Source organism: Dasypus novemcinctus, chromosome 18 (assembly GCF_030445035.2).
Source record: "Dasypus novemcinctus isolate mDasNov1 chromosome 18, mDasNov1.1.hap2, whole genome shotgun sequence".
In the NCBI taxonomy this organism is placed as follows: Eukaryota; Metazoa; Chordata; class Mammalia; order Cingulata; family Dasypodidae; genus Dasypus; species Dasypus novemcinctus.
In genome coordinates, this window is record NC_080690.1 from 54,508,006 (window position 1) to 54,522,042 (window position 14,037).

General features: G+C 46.3%; 1 protein-coding gene across 1 annotated transcript; it reads left to right on the top strand.

Annotated features, from left to right (window-relative positions):
- The first annotated feature begins 411 nt into the window (after window positions 1–411).
- On the top strand, window positions 412–5,457 carry LOC101439627 (free fatty acid receptor 2). Its single transcript, XM_004483289.3, has 3 exons — window positions 412–548; window positions 965–1,037; window positions 1,562–5,457. The coding sequence occupies exon 3, from the start codon at window positions 1,569–1,571 to the stop codon at window positions 2,562–2,564; it is 996 nt and encodes a 331-aa protein (XP_004483346.1). The 5' UTR covers window positions 412–548; window positions 965–1,037; window positions 1,562–1,568; the 3' UTR covers window positions 2,565–5,457.
- The last annotated feature ends 8,580 nt before the right edge of the window (window positions 5,458–14,037 follow it).

Consider the following 14,037-nt stretch of genomic DNA (forward strand, 5'->3'; position numbering starts at 1 on the left):
GCCATCTCCACCGTAACAAGGTGTGGGCTTGAAGAGACAAATCTGTCTCTACCAAGGGATGGGGGGGTTGGCGGGTGGAGCAGAGAGCAGGAAACCATATAGATAGGAAATGAAACAACGAAAGGAGGTAGGCAGCCTCTTGTCTAAGAACCAGTAGAATTACAGAAGAAATCACCTAGAAAAAAAGAAAATGACAAGATACTCTGACTTGGCAAGTGAAAATACACCTGAGATAGAAAAAAAAATTCAGGAACTAGGAACAGAAAATTGGGGTTTGGAAGTCACGGCAAGGAGTTGCAGGGCGAGAACAAAGAGGGTGGGACCTTTTACTTTGGGTTTGAGGACAGAGAGCCCTCAGTTACTGACCCTCCTCTCTCCGGTCATGTGGCCAGGGCCAGTATAAAAGCCTTCAGCCAGCCAGGTTGCCTACATTTTTTTTCCTATGTGAAATGGGTGGTGGCAGTGGCTAAAGCTCTGCTCCTTTTCTGCTCAGGATTCCAGACTCTCCTCCAGGACCAATCCCAAGAAGCCATCTATCGGGAGCCAAGGCAAGGCAGTTACCTTAGTGCTCACGCTCTGGGAAGCGATGCTGGGTGTGGAATTCGAGGGGACAGTGTCGGGGGGCTGGGGGAAGTCTGTCAGAAACTGAAATGTATGGTTCATACCCAGAGATGGGAGCTAGTGTGAGGACAAGGAAACAAGGACAGGGAGATCACCCTGGGGAAATGGTGGAAAAGCAAGACTGTGTAGGTAGTGAGAGTTAAGAACCAAGTAGAAACTAAGCCAGCCCATTAAGAAGGGAGACCTTCAGTTTATGTCAAAACAACAGTTCAGGTGCCCGTTAGTCCCCGGGGGCTTTTCTGAATATTTCTCTAAAGTGTTTGGGGACAAGCTCAAATGGACAGTGCTAGCTCACCCTTCCTCCCCTCCTTAAGCTTCACTAGCTTCCCCTTTTTCAATCCAGTCCCGGAGTCTGGTGTTGCACAGGGCCGGCGGAGGTGGAGGAGAGGCAGCGCTCTGCAGGAGGAGAGAACGAGGTAGGGAGACGGGGCTGCGGGGCTGGGCACCTGATTCCCGGGAGTGAGGCAGGGTCCCGTGGAAGAGGTGGCAGTGGGTGCACAGCGTCTGGGTGCTCGCGCCCCTGGTTATCCTGAGGGAGACATCTTGCGGCTCTCTCCTCAACACCAGGAGGCTTATCTTTCCTCTCCAGCAGGTCTCGACTGAGAAAGGGACAGGTAAAGTTGGAAACTGTCAACACAGAAACTTCCTGTATCTGTGAGGGTAGGAGGAGAGAGGCTGGGGAAACCGGAGGGGGAATCCCCTTGGGGACCCAGGGTTGGTCTCCCCCAGAGACGCACAATGGCCAAGGTAATAACTACTGCCTAATATCCCGCCCAAGGCAAAGTCAATAATTGCTCTGGGCAGCTCCAGCAGGTGGTGTGAGCAAGCAGCGGTGGGAGCAGAAAGCCTTGGCTTGGGAAGGGAGAGTGTCCGGGCGGACGTCCGCAACCCGAACCATGCTGTGAGAGGGGTCTCCTGACCTGCCCTTTCCATCCTCCAGAATCAACATGCTGGACGTGCGCAGCTCCTTGATCCTCACGGCCTACGTCCTCATCTTCCTCACTGGTCTCCCAGCCAACCTCCTGGCGCTGCGGGCCTTCGTGGGGCGGGTCCGCCAGCCCCAACCTGCCCCAGTCCACATCCTCCTGCTCAGCCTGACGCTGGCAGACCTCCTGCTGTTGGTACTGCTGCCCTTCAAGATCATCGAGGCCGCGTGGGCCTTCCGCTGGTATCTGCCTGAGGTCCTCTGTGCCATCACCGGCTTCGGCTTTTACAGCAGCATCTACTGCAGCACGTGGCTCCTGGCAGGCATCAGCATCGAGCGCTACCTGGGAGTGGCCTATCCCGTGCAGTACAAGATCTCCCGCCGGCCGGTGTATGGAGTGATTGCGGCTCTGGTCGCCTGGATCATGTCCTTCGGACACTGTAGCGTCGTGATCATTGTTCAGTACTTGGACACAAACAACACCAGCGGAAATAATGGAGATACTGGAATGACGTGCTACAAGGACTTCTCCAAAGAACAGCTGCGGGTGGTGCTTCCTGTGCGACTGGAGCTGTGCCTTTTCCTCTTTGTGGTCCCCATGCTGGTGACCATCTTCTGCTACTGGCGCTTCGTGTGGATCATGCTCACCCAGCCCCACGTGGGGGCCCACAGGCGGCGCCGGGCTGTGGGGTTGGCTGTCGTGACGCTTCTCAATTTCTTCGTGAGCTTCGGGCCTTACAACGTCTCCCACCTAGTAGGGTATCACAATAAGAAAAGCCCCGAATGGCGGGAGATAGCTGTGGTGTTCAGTTCGCTCAACGCCAGTCTGGACCCCCTGCTTTTCTATTTCTCTTCCTCGGCGGTGCGCAGAGCCTTTGGAAGAGGGCTGCAGATACTGAGGCATCAGGGCTCCTCCCTGCTGGGACGCAGAGGCAGAGACCCTGCAGAGGGGACGAACATGGACAGGGGTGTGAGCCAAGGAGACGGAGTGCCAAGTTCAGACTTCACCACGGACTAGTGATTCCCTGGGGCCTTTGAAGGCACACTGGGGCTCTGGTTACAGGTGGGGAGAGGGGGAGCATGAGGGTTCCTGTCCCAGATTTGGGAATCCTCAAACCTCATCCACTACTGGGACTTTGTTTAAGAAACACCCAGCTTTGTAAAAAAAAAAAATCTCTCACCAGCTTGGTATCCACTCCTGACTGAACTTCCCTCCCCGATGGGGCACAGCTCAATGGCAAAAGAAGAAACGGTTAGGTTTTAAAAGCACTATCAGACTAGGGCTTCGGAAGCAGCTTAGCTAGTACGAATTCAGTTTTTGCGAGGCGGCTGATGGTTCTAAGGCAATCTTGCCACAAGCTTAGGGACAGCGCCTAGACTCTGGTACAACGGCTGGTCCTGGAAGGAAGTCCCTGGGGAGGAGATGGAAGAGAAATACTGAATGTGATCAAAGACGGCTCAGAAAGGTTTGGAGTCCAGGGTACTCAAAGGGAGCTCTGGGGGCTTCGACCTCCAGTGGCCGGGGTTTGCACTGTCTCTAATGACTGTTGCTTGGCAAGCATGCTTGTCATTTTCATGTGGGGATCCTGTCTCCCCATTCGGCCAGGAGCTGTCTGAGGTCCAGGCTGTGTCCTCTTCCTCCTCACCCCCCACTCTGGCCAGCTCATGGCCTGGTCAGCAGTCAGCACTACCCAGCACAGGAAGACACAAGGAGGCTGCAGCAGATTGAAGAAAGATTATAAAACTCTGAGGCAAGTGTCTACAATTTCTGTAGCATTTCTGTAAGCATGGAGAGGGCAAAAATAAGATGGAGAGCCAGACCAAGCAGCAAAAGGGGACGGTGATGCATTTGAAACCAAGAAAAAAATTTAAGGTGAAGATATAATAAAAGTGAAGTAAGGGAGAGTACTGAAGGAATCCTGTTTAAAGGAATGAGGAGAGAGAGAGGTTGAATTGAGAAAGAGAACGTGGGACTCACTCAGAGCTGTGAGTCTACCACAGGGACTAAAATCGCATTACCCTCCTCTGCTCAGAAACATGCCGAGCTCTCCTCTTGTCTGTCAGACTAAGTCAAAATCTTCCTCCAGAAATTCATATCCTATCAGTCCATTACCTGCTTTGAGACTTCTCTCCCTTTCCAATTCCACCTCCCTAACTCGTTTCTCCATAGTAAGGACCCCGTCTCTCTAATTGAGTTAACTAACCTTCTACCCCCGGGCCCAGGATGTGCCCAGATCCTACATCAGAATCATATGTAAAGGTCTAAGGAATTTGGCCTCTAAAAAGGTCTGGCCTTTGTCCCAGCTCCTAAGGGGTAATGGTTTTATCCTTGGACTGTCCCAAATGATAGGAGTGTCTTTGTTATTCATGTGCCCTACCACCACTACACCTGATAGTTTATGCTAATCAGGGCCCCCAGTTGGGCAGCAGTAGGGTAGAGGGCTGTGATTAGAGGGTTAGGGCTTTGAGCCACTAATATCAGCCCCACCTCCAGAGAGTGGGGAGGTAGAGATCGAGTTCAACCATATGGAACCTACATACTGAAGCTCCAATTAAAACTCTGGACACCGAAGTTTCCTGATTGGTATTACACAGTGATGTGCCCAGAGGGCGTCACATCCTGAATCCACTGGGAGAGAACATGGAAGGTTTGTATTTGGGGACAACTCCTGACGTGGCCTTATGGCATCTCTTCTTTTGGCTCCTATCTGGTTTATATCCTGTAGCCTATAATAAAACTGTAATCTGTTTAGTGTTCTCCCAAGTTCTGTGAAGTCATTCTAGCAAATTATCAAATCTGAGGGATGGTGGGGACCCCAGGATTTGTAACCAGTTGGCCAGTAGTGAGGGTGGCCCTGGGAACCTCTGGACTTATGAGTGGTGTCTGAAGTGATGGTCATCTTATGGGGACTGTGGTCTTAACCTCTAAAGTCTGACCTAACTCTAGGTAGTGTCAGAATTGCATTGCAAATATCAAGCACCACTTCAACCCTATTGACTCAGCTATCGCTAGCTGTGGGGTCCCAACAGGTGAACTTTAAAAGACTCCCCAAGCAACTAAAGAGGCAAAGACAATTAAATGTAATCCTGGGCTCAAAAGGACATTATTAGGACATATGAAAAAATTGGAATAGGAACATTAAGCTTTTTATCAATGTTAAACTTCTTGAACTTGATGACTGCACTTAAGGTGGTTACATGAAAACCTTGTTCTTAAGAAATGTACATGACAGTTGTTTCAGTTTCCTAGCTGCTATAATAAATACCATACAATAGGTTGGCTTAACAACAGGAATTTATTGGCTCTGGGTTTCAGAGGCTAGAAGGTTTGCTTGCTCCCCAGATTGGTATCTTCTAGCTGGCTGGCAATCTTTGGGGTTCCTTGGCTTTTCCACCACATGGCAATGCACATGGCAGTGTTTTTTCCTTTCTCCTCCGAGTTCCACTGACTTCTAGCTGCTCCCTGTGGCTTCTCTGTCTGACTTTCACTCTGCCTATAAAGGACTCCAGTAATCCGGATGAAATCCCAACCTGATTCAGTGGGACCACACCTTAACTGAAGTACCATCTTCAAGAGATCTTATTTACCATGGTCCAGACCAACAGAATATGGACCAAGACCAAGAATGTGTCCAAACTGGGATATGCAACTCAATCTACCACAGCAGTATTAAGTGTTCAAGGAGCATGATTTACACAACCTGCACTCAAGTGTTCAGAAAATTGACTGTTAGATAGATGGATGGACTGATAGAATGATATGGTAAATGTGGCAAAATGTTAACATTGGTGGATGTGGATATCTGGTGGGTAGGGATATGTTGAAGTTCTATATATGGGGTTTATATTATTTTTATAACTGTAAGTTTTAGAATATTTCAAAATTAAAAGTATTAAAAAAAAAAAAAAAAGGCTCCCCAGGTGATTATGATGGAGATGGGGGCAGGAATCACAGAATCACTGCCCTAGTTCAGGGGCCCAATCTATCCAAGAAATTATTCTTCAAAGAAACTTTTCCTACTTTTACTGCCCCCCACACACACACACACACCTCACCTCAACCCCATATTTCCTCATTCTGATCATTGGCTTCCACCCCACTTACAAAACCCCACTGATTAATAAGAAGTTGCCACACAAAGGTCCATGGGAAGAGCTAGTGCAATGACCATAAGGAGGGAGAAAAATTAACCATCACCAGGCTAGAGAAAAGACCCGAGTGGAGCTAGAACAGTGGTCCTCAAACTTGCTATGTATGAGAACGACCAGAAGGATTTGTTAAACCATAGACTGCAGCCCCTCCAGGCCCTCCCTCAAACATTAGTTTCAGAATCAGTAGGTTGGGCTGGGACCCAAGAGTTTGCATTTCTAATCAGTTCCATGGTGATGGTGATGCTGATGTTGCTGATCAGGGACAGAACTGCTAGGCTGGGGTACTATGAACTGGGAAGAGAATGACAGAAGATGAGGTCAAGGAGGTCAGCAGGGAGCGGAGCATGCAGTCTTTCAGAAAGGAGTCTGGATTTATTCTAATAGGCTCTGGAAACCATTGGAGGGTTTTAAGTGAGAGGATGGCATGATCTGATTTCCATTTTAAGAGCTTTCTGGCAACTGTGCCAAACACATAAGGCAGATGGTTGTTAGGATCAGGAGTAATGTGAATTACAGAATTAAGAAACCATAGAGTACTATGCAAACATGCAGGGTTTTCCTCTGGATGGTAGCTTCCTAAAAGTGGGAACTATTTCTTCTTTCATTAGAATCGGAGGTCCAAGGACCAAAGAGCCAAGAAGAGGGCTTACAAGTCATCATACTTCTGCTTGGCAAATAGATGTTCCCAGTGATAAGTTGGACAATGTTTCACAACTAGCTTTTGGAGTGGAGGTAGAGGGGTGGTCTTTATTTCCAGTGTGTGCCAATTTCTGTGGTATATACACTATTACTTTAGTCCATTTCTACCAACATGAAGACATGGAACATGGGGTGACAAAAAAAGTTACTAACAAGCTCTTAAAAGGCAATAGGATCCAACAGACTCCAGCACCTACATTCTGATTTATTGGACTTACCACACTCAGCTAAGATGGAGGTGAAGAAGGACAACCACCACACCATGGAGCCTAGAGTGATTACAACTGAAAATGGGAGGATTGCATCCAGCATCCAGGTGGAATCTGAGCCTCCTCTTGACATAAAGGTGCAATGGACACAACCAATCCAGTGTCCACATAGAAGAGGTGGCATTGGATTGGGAAAAGTGGACATAATGGACAAAGGGTATGGGGAAAGGCAGGAAGAGATGAGAGGTGGAGGCGTCTTCGGGACATGGAGCTGCCCTGGATGGTGCTTCAGAGGTAATCACCGGACATTGTAAATCCTCACAGGGCCTACATGATGGAATAGAGGAGAGTATGGGCCATGATGTGAACCAATGTATATGAGGTGCAGAGGTGCCCAAAGATGTACTTACCAAATCCAATGGATGTGTCATGATGATGGGAACGAGTGTTGTTGGGGGGGGGGAGAGGGGGGGTGGGGGGGTGGGGTTGAATGGGACCTCACATATATATTTTTAATGTAATATTATTACAAAGTCAATAAAAAATTAAAAAATTAAAAAAAAAAAAAAAAAAAAAAAAAGGCAATAGGATCCAGCTCAAGCACATGATGGCACATTTGCTTAAGTGGGAAACAGGTCACATCCTACTTTAGGGAACTTGATCTTTCCCTGACTTCACGCAGTACAGAGTTCACATACAGGGTTTTTCACCCAGTAAACACTGCCCATCTGTGATTGGCTGGGCCTGACCCAAGAGGATCTGGGTGGCTGGTCAGATTGCTGGGCTCCTCTGAACCCCGTGACAGATGGGTAAGCAGAAATATTAGTGCCTAGTTAATGAATAACACAGACAGCAGCCTACAGCTGCTACGAGGAAATGGGGTTGAGGGAACTGACTGCCTGGCCTGGGGGCCTGACAAACAGGAAAGGGGAACCTGGATCGACTATTTCACTTCCCCTTTCTGGAAAAAATGCTTCTGCACCCACTCCTCCAAAATTCTCATCTGACCACACAACCAGAACTCACACATTGTGTGGCTTTGTGGTGACCACTGTGGTCAAACAAGGCAGGGATGGAGATGGAAAGGGATGGCTCCAATTCCACTCCTGGAAACATCCCTGCTTCTTATGTCCAGGCCTCTTCTCATTTTCTGTCTTTCTCTCTCTACCACCTGTGGTTACGGACTTTCACCCATTTTTTTCTTTTCATTATTTTTCCCTAGTCACAGGAAATGTGGACATTTCTCATCTGCAAATTACACACTAGACCGGGAAATTGGGCCAAGATCTCTAAGCCTTCAGAAGCAGTAGGCAAAGTGTCAACTGTCTGATAAGTTGGAATATGTGAGAGTAAATAGTAGAGGTGAGGAGCCACCTCTACAAATGTAGGTCACCATCACCTGGACACCAGCAGCTGACCCAGGGAGGGGCTAGCCACAGCTCCTGATAATCTAAGGCTCCTCTCCCCAGATACTGTCTCCTGCCATCTGTCAGCCTAAGCTATGATCAGCCTGAAGAAAACACTGTGTTAGGAAGATAAGTATACTGCTCCCAAATCTAGATGATTTCAAAAGCCCACACATGCACACAGAGGTTCAGCACGTCTAAAGTGCCTGAGCAAACATTACATCATATCACTTTTCACAGACACAGGTATTCATTCATCTCCACACATTTATTGAGGCCTACTATGTGTCAGGCCCTGTTTTAGTTGCTGAAGATCCACTAGGGAAAAAGCACAAGACCCCTGTGCTCAGGCAGCTCACATGCCAGTGGAAGGGGCAGACAGGTGGATCAATGAACAAGACACTTTAGGGTGGTGCCAAGTGCTATAAAGACAGAAAAACAGAGGCAGGGGAGAATGAATGACTTTGAAAGAGAGGCTTGGGAAGTCCTCTCTAAAGTGACATTTGGGCTGCAACCAGAATGACAAGGAATCTTGTATAATAAGAAGTGGGGGAAGAATGTTTCAAGGAAAGGGTTCAAGGCAAGCACAAGGCTCGGACAAGCTGAGTTTGTCCAAGGAAGAGAAAGAAGGCCAAGAAGGCTGACTCTTAGTGACAGCAGAGGGGTGAACAAGTGCCAAATAATGGTGGGGCTCAAATAGGGCAAGAAACACAGGAGATACATTCTTCCTATTTATCAACAAGAAAGTTGAGGCTCAGAGATATGAAGGGACACACACAGCCCTCATCAAGATGGTCTCCTGACCCCTGCTCCAGGACTCTCATTCATTCATTCATTCTCTCTTCCCTCCATCCCACTGACCACCCCCCCCCGCCCCGAACAGAAAAGACAGGAAATGTGATTCATGTGGTATGCGGTTGTTTGGTATTGGGGGGGGGGGGAGGTGACCACTGAAATTCTGAGAAAATAAAGAAGGGGAGGAACCAGATACCTGAGTATGAGAGCAGAGTGGAGACCAGTGGGGAACCCCAGGTTCTGGGAAGAAGCCCTGGCTGGGAGGGGCAGGGTGCCTAGGTTCCGAGAAATGTTGGCCAAGGAGTAGCTAAGAACCATTCCATGCTACCCAGGGTTCACTGGCCTGGAACAGAAAGGACAAGTTATGGAGCTGGGGGAATCTTAGAAATCCTCCCCCTGATGATTCTCCACGGCTGCACCTGACTCACGTGGGGAGCGTCTAAAAATGCCAGTGTTTGGGCGTTTTATTTTTTTAAAGTTCTCTAGGTGTTTGTGAAGCATAGAGAGGTTGGAGAATAACTATCTAGTCCTGGTCCTCCACTGGACCAGTCCAAGAAGTCTCCAGGGAGGCCGCAGAGTGTCCTGGGTCTGAATCCTGGCTCGGCATTGGTAACTCAAGCTCTCTGAGCTTTAATTTTCTCACTGAAAAAGGGGGATCACAGTACCTACATCATCAAGTTATTATGAGGATTAAATGAGTTTGAGATGTGTGTACAAAGCACTCAAAACAAACCTTCACCCTGTAGGTGATTAAATAAGTGCTGGTTAAATGGAAATCTCTTAAAAATATAATAGGGTTTATCTCACTTCTCCACATAAAAGCCACCTCAACGCCCTCAGAATAAAATCGCACACTCTCCCAATGGCCAGCAAGGACCTGTATGAGGTGGTACCTGTCCATCTGCCCCAGCTCCTCTCTTACAGCCCCATTCCAGGTTCCCCCCACCCCCCATCCCCATTCTGCCTTTTTGTACCAACAACTTGCTAAGTTCATTCTTGGCTCAGGATCTTTGCAAGTGCTGTCCTCTTTTCCCAGAACTCTCTTCCTCCAGATTCTTGCTGGCTAATTCCTCATCTTTCGGGCTGCCTGCCACTCGATGTTTATCTGCTCAGATCCCTTTTCCCTCAACCCCATGCCTCCTTCTGGCACTCTCACTCACATTATCCTTAGTTACAGACATCACTGGATTTAAATACCCGATATCAGCTATTTTGTTTCAGTTATTATTATTATTATTTTTTAAAGCAAAGTGTCTTTTTCCCCTTTTTTTTTTTTAATTAATTTTTTTTTAAGATTTATTTTTTATTTATTTAATTCCCCTCCCCTCCCCCCCCGGTTGTCTGTTTTCTGTGTCTTTTTGCTGTGTCTTGTTTCTTTGTCCGCTTCTGTTGTCGTCAGCGGCACGGGAAGTGTGGGCGGCACCATTCCTTGGCAGGCTGCTCCCTCCTTCGCGCTGGGCGGCTCTCCTTACGGGGTGCACTCCTTGCGCGATGGGATCCCCTACGCGGGGGACACCCCTGTGTGGCACGGCACTCCTTGCGCACATCAGCACTGCGCATGGGCCAGCTCCACACGGGTCAAGGAGGCCCGGGGCTTGAACCGCGGACCTCCCATGTGGTAGACGGACGCCCTAACCACTGGGCCAAAGTCCGTTTCCCCAGTTATTATTTTTATAAAAGTTACACATGCACATACTTTAATGAGTTAAATGGTTTGCTGTGAAAAATAGTGTCTCTCACCATATGCACCTACTACAGTCACTTACCCTTCCGGGAGGGCAAATACTTTCATATCTTATCAACTAAATATTTATACCTTCACATCTTCAAGGAATTTGGTTGTTTTACTATGCTCCCTCATTTTTCAATATTGGGTTTTATCTGTAACTTCCCCCACAGGAGAAGAGAATTTAGCTTTCCTTTCCTAATGCATATAGCATATAGGCAGCCTTTCCACCCTATATCTTCCTGATATACTTACATCATAATTGTGATAGATAATATTCAGCATTTATATTATTGTGACTATGTAAAGGTTACTCACAGTCCAGCTCTATATAAATGATGGTAACTTTTCCTACCCTGGACAACTTTTCCCCCATTGCCTGGAGTTAATAATTGCCTTATGTTTTTCATTTGCTTGCTTTTCGTCATACTTATCACTAATTCAACACCAAACTCTTTGCTAATTGTATAATCTCCTCCCAAGACTTTCAGAGGTGTTAGGTAGGACAAAGATTGCATCTTTCTCAAGAAACCTCTCCTGGAGCTCTCTGGCCTGCTTCAGCCTAGACTGGTGGCAGTCAATCCCAGAGGAACAGCTGGCCCTTTGGAGTTCTTGGGACCCCTTTTCTTCTCTGCTCTGGTCTTTCTCTTCCTTCGTTTATATCATCTAGTAATTTCTTTGGAAAATATGTTTTGAGACTCTGCTCATCAGAAAAGATCTTTTCAAGATTGGAAATCATTCTCCAGAATTTTAAGGGCATTGATATACTGCCTTCTATCTTCCAGTCTTGTTGAAAATTTCCAAGGCATTCTGATTCCTGATTCTTTGTTTGTGGCTTCCCCCGCCCCCCCCCAGATGCATGTTTCTCCCAAGTGTTCTAAAATTTCATTCACCATGCCAGACACTCAAGAGAATCTCTCAATCTGCAAAATAATATCCTTTGGTTTAGGGAAATTCTCTTATAACATTTTTGTGATGATTTCTTTGCCTTCACTTTCTTCTTTCTCTCTTTCTGGAATTCCTATTATTTGGGGAATACCGGACCTCCTAGACTGGTCCTTTAATTTTCTCTTCTCTTCCAATTTCCCTGTCTCCAACTTTTTGCTCTATTTTCTGTGTGATTTCCTCAAGTTTCTCTTCCAGACTTCCTATTGAATTTTTCATTTTTGCTATCATTTTAAATTTCTAAGCACTTTTTTTCATTCCTTTTATAGCACTTTGATCTTGTTTCATGGCTGTAAGTCTCTCTGATCTCTGCGAAGATATAAGTAATGGTCTTTCTTTTTGCAATTTTCATCTACCTGTATATATTTTCTCCAAATTGCCTTTTTCTGTATTGGTGTCTATCCTTTATACTAGAGGTTGTCATCAGATATCTGTTAATCCTTGGTTTTCTGCTCATATTAAAGAGAAAGAAAAGGACTAAATTTTTTGAGATACATAAAGTGTGAAGGTAATATGACATGAGATGTGGTGTTTACTTTAAAAGCAGAAAAGAAAAAGAAAAGGAATGGAAGAAGCAAATACAGTTAAATTTCAATAACTGCTGAATCTGAATGAAAGATAAATGAGGTTCTGTTGTACTATTTCCTTTACTTTTTTTTTAGTTACAACAACTGTAGGTTTTCTACAGTTCTAGGTAACATCATAAAGTACAGAGTTCTATATACTCCTCTTACACATACAACTTTCCCTATTATTTTTTGTTAAGATTTATTTATATCTCCTCCTCCCCTTCCCTCCACCCCTCTCCCCCAGTCTGTCTGCTCTCTGTGTCCATTCATTGTGTGTTCTTCTGTATTTGCTTGTATTCTCATTAGGCATATCTGGAAACCGATCCTGGGACCTTCCAGAGTGGGAGAGAGGCAATTACCCTCTTGTGCCACCTCAGCTCCCTGTTCTGCTACGTCTTCTTATTTTCTCTCCTGTGTCTCCTGTTGTATCATTTTGCTGTGCCAGCTCTCCACATCAGCCAGCACTCCTGCACAGGGCAGCATTCCTGCGTGGGGTGGCACTCCCACACGGGGTGGCATTCCCACACGGGGTGGCATTCCCACGTGGGCCAGGACTCCTTTGCAGGGTGGCACTCCTGTGAGCCAGCTCACTGCACAGGCCAGCTTGCCCTCACCAGGAGGCCCTTGGGCATCAAATCCTGGATCTCCTATATGGTAGACAGGAGTCCAACTGGTTGAGCCACATCTGTTTCCCAACTTTCCCTATTATTAGCATTTTGTGTTAGTATGGAATCGTTGTTACAATTCATGAAACAGTATTATTATAATTATGCTATTAACTTTAGCCCACTGTTTACATTAGGGTTCACACTGTGTGTTCTACAGTTCAATGGTTTTGTGTGTTTGTGTGTGTGTGTGGTAACTTACATACAACCTATAATTTCCCTTTTTATCCCTTTTCTAATATACACTTCAGTGGTGTTAATTATATACGCAAACTTTTCCATCACTGCCCCACCCCCACTTTTGGTGATGTTTGAAAATATTCAAAATAAAATTTGGTTGTTGGCAGGATTTAGTTCCTCAAGGTAAACTGGACTAAGGGCCTCAGTTTCTCTCTGGTTATTGGCCAGAGGTGTCCCTTGGTTCCTTGCCATGCAGATCTCTCTGTAGGGCAGCTCACAACATGGCAGCTGGTTTCCACCACAGCAAGCGAGAGAGAAAAGAAAAGAGGGCAAGATGGAGGTCAGAGTCTTTTTATAAACCTATTCTTTGAAGTGATCTCCCATACATTTTGATCAGCCTATTCTCAACGGGACACGGAATTACACTAGAGAGTAAATAACAGGAGGATAGGATCATTGGAGGCATCTTGGAGGCTGCCTACCATGGGTACTAAACAGAGATTGGAAGCTGTGAGAACAACGTAGGCTTTACTGTAGGGTGATTCAACTGGGCCGTGAATCTTGGCTTTTCCCATTACTGGCTTAGGATTTAGCTTTCATAGATCTGTTGAGTCAACTAGTAGTTACCATTCATCCATTTTCCAGCATCCAAAATGTTGGTGATGTTGCATCTTCTCTTGTTCTTCCTGTCCTTTAGATTCAATGCCTACTTGAAAGACATCTTTGCTATCATTTTAGGTGCATTTCAGGAGTGAACAAAAGGAAAGGTGTGTACTCAAGCCACCATCATTAACCTACAGTATATCTTTATTATTTTTGTTTCCCTGTTTATTATCTGTCTTTAACTCTTGAATGTAGGTTCCAGGATAACTTGCCCAGTTTATCCACCTGTGCATCCCCATCCCCCAGAACTATGCCTGATGCAGAGTGGATGCTCAACAAATGAATGAATGAATCTGCTAGAGAAGGAGACATACTGTTTACTACCAGAGAGTTGGTAGCAGATCCAGTCCCCATCCAGTGCCCTTCCTGCCACAGAACTGGGAGGGATGTGAGTGATTTTGCTAGCTAATGATATCTAGCAGGTTGTGAAGGGCTTTATAGGTTACCAAGTAGTTTCAGAAATCTTATCTCATTTGATGCTG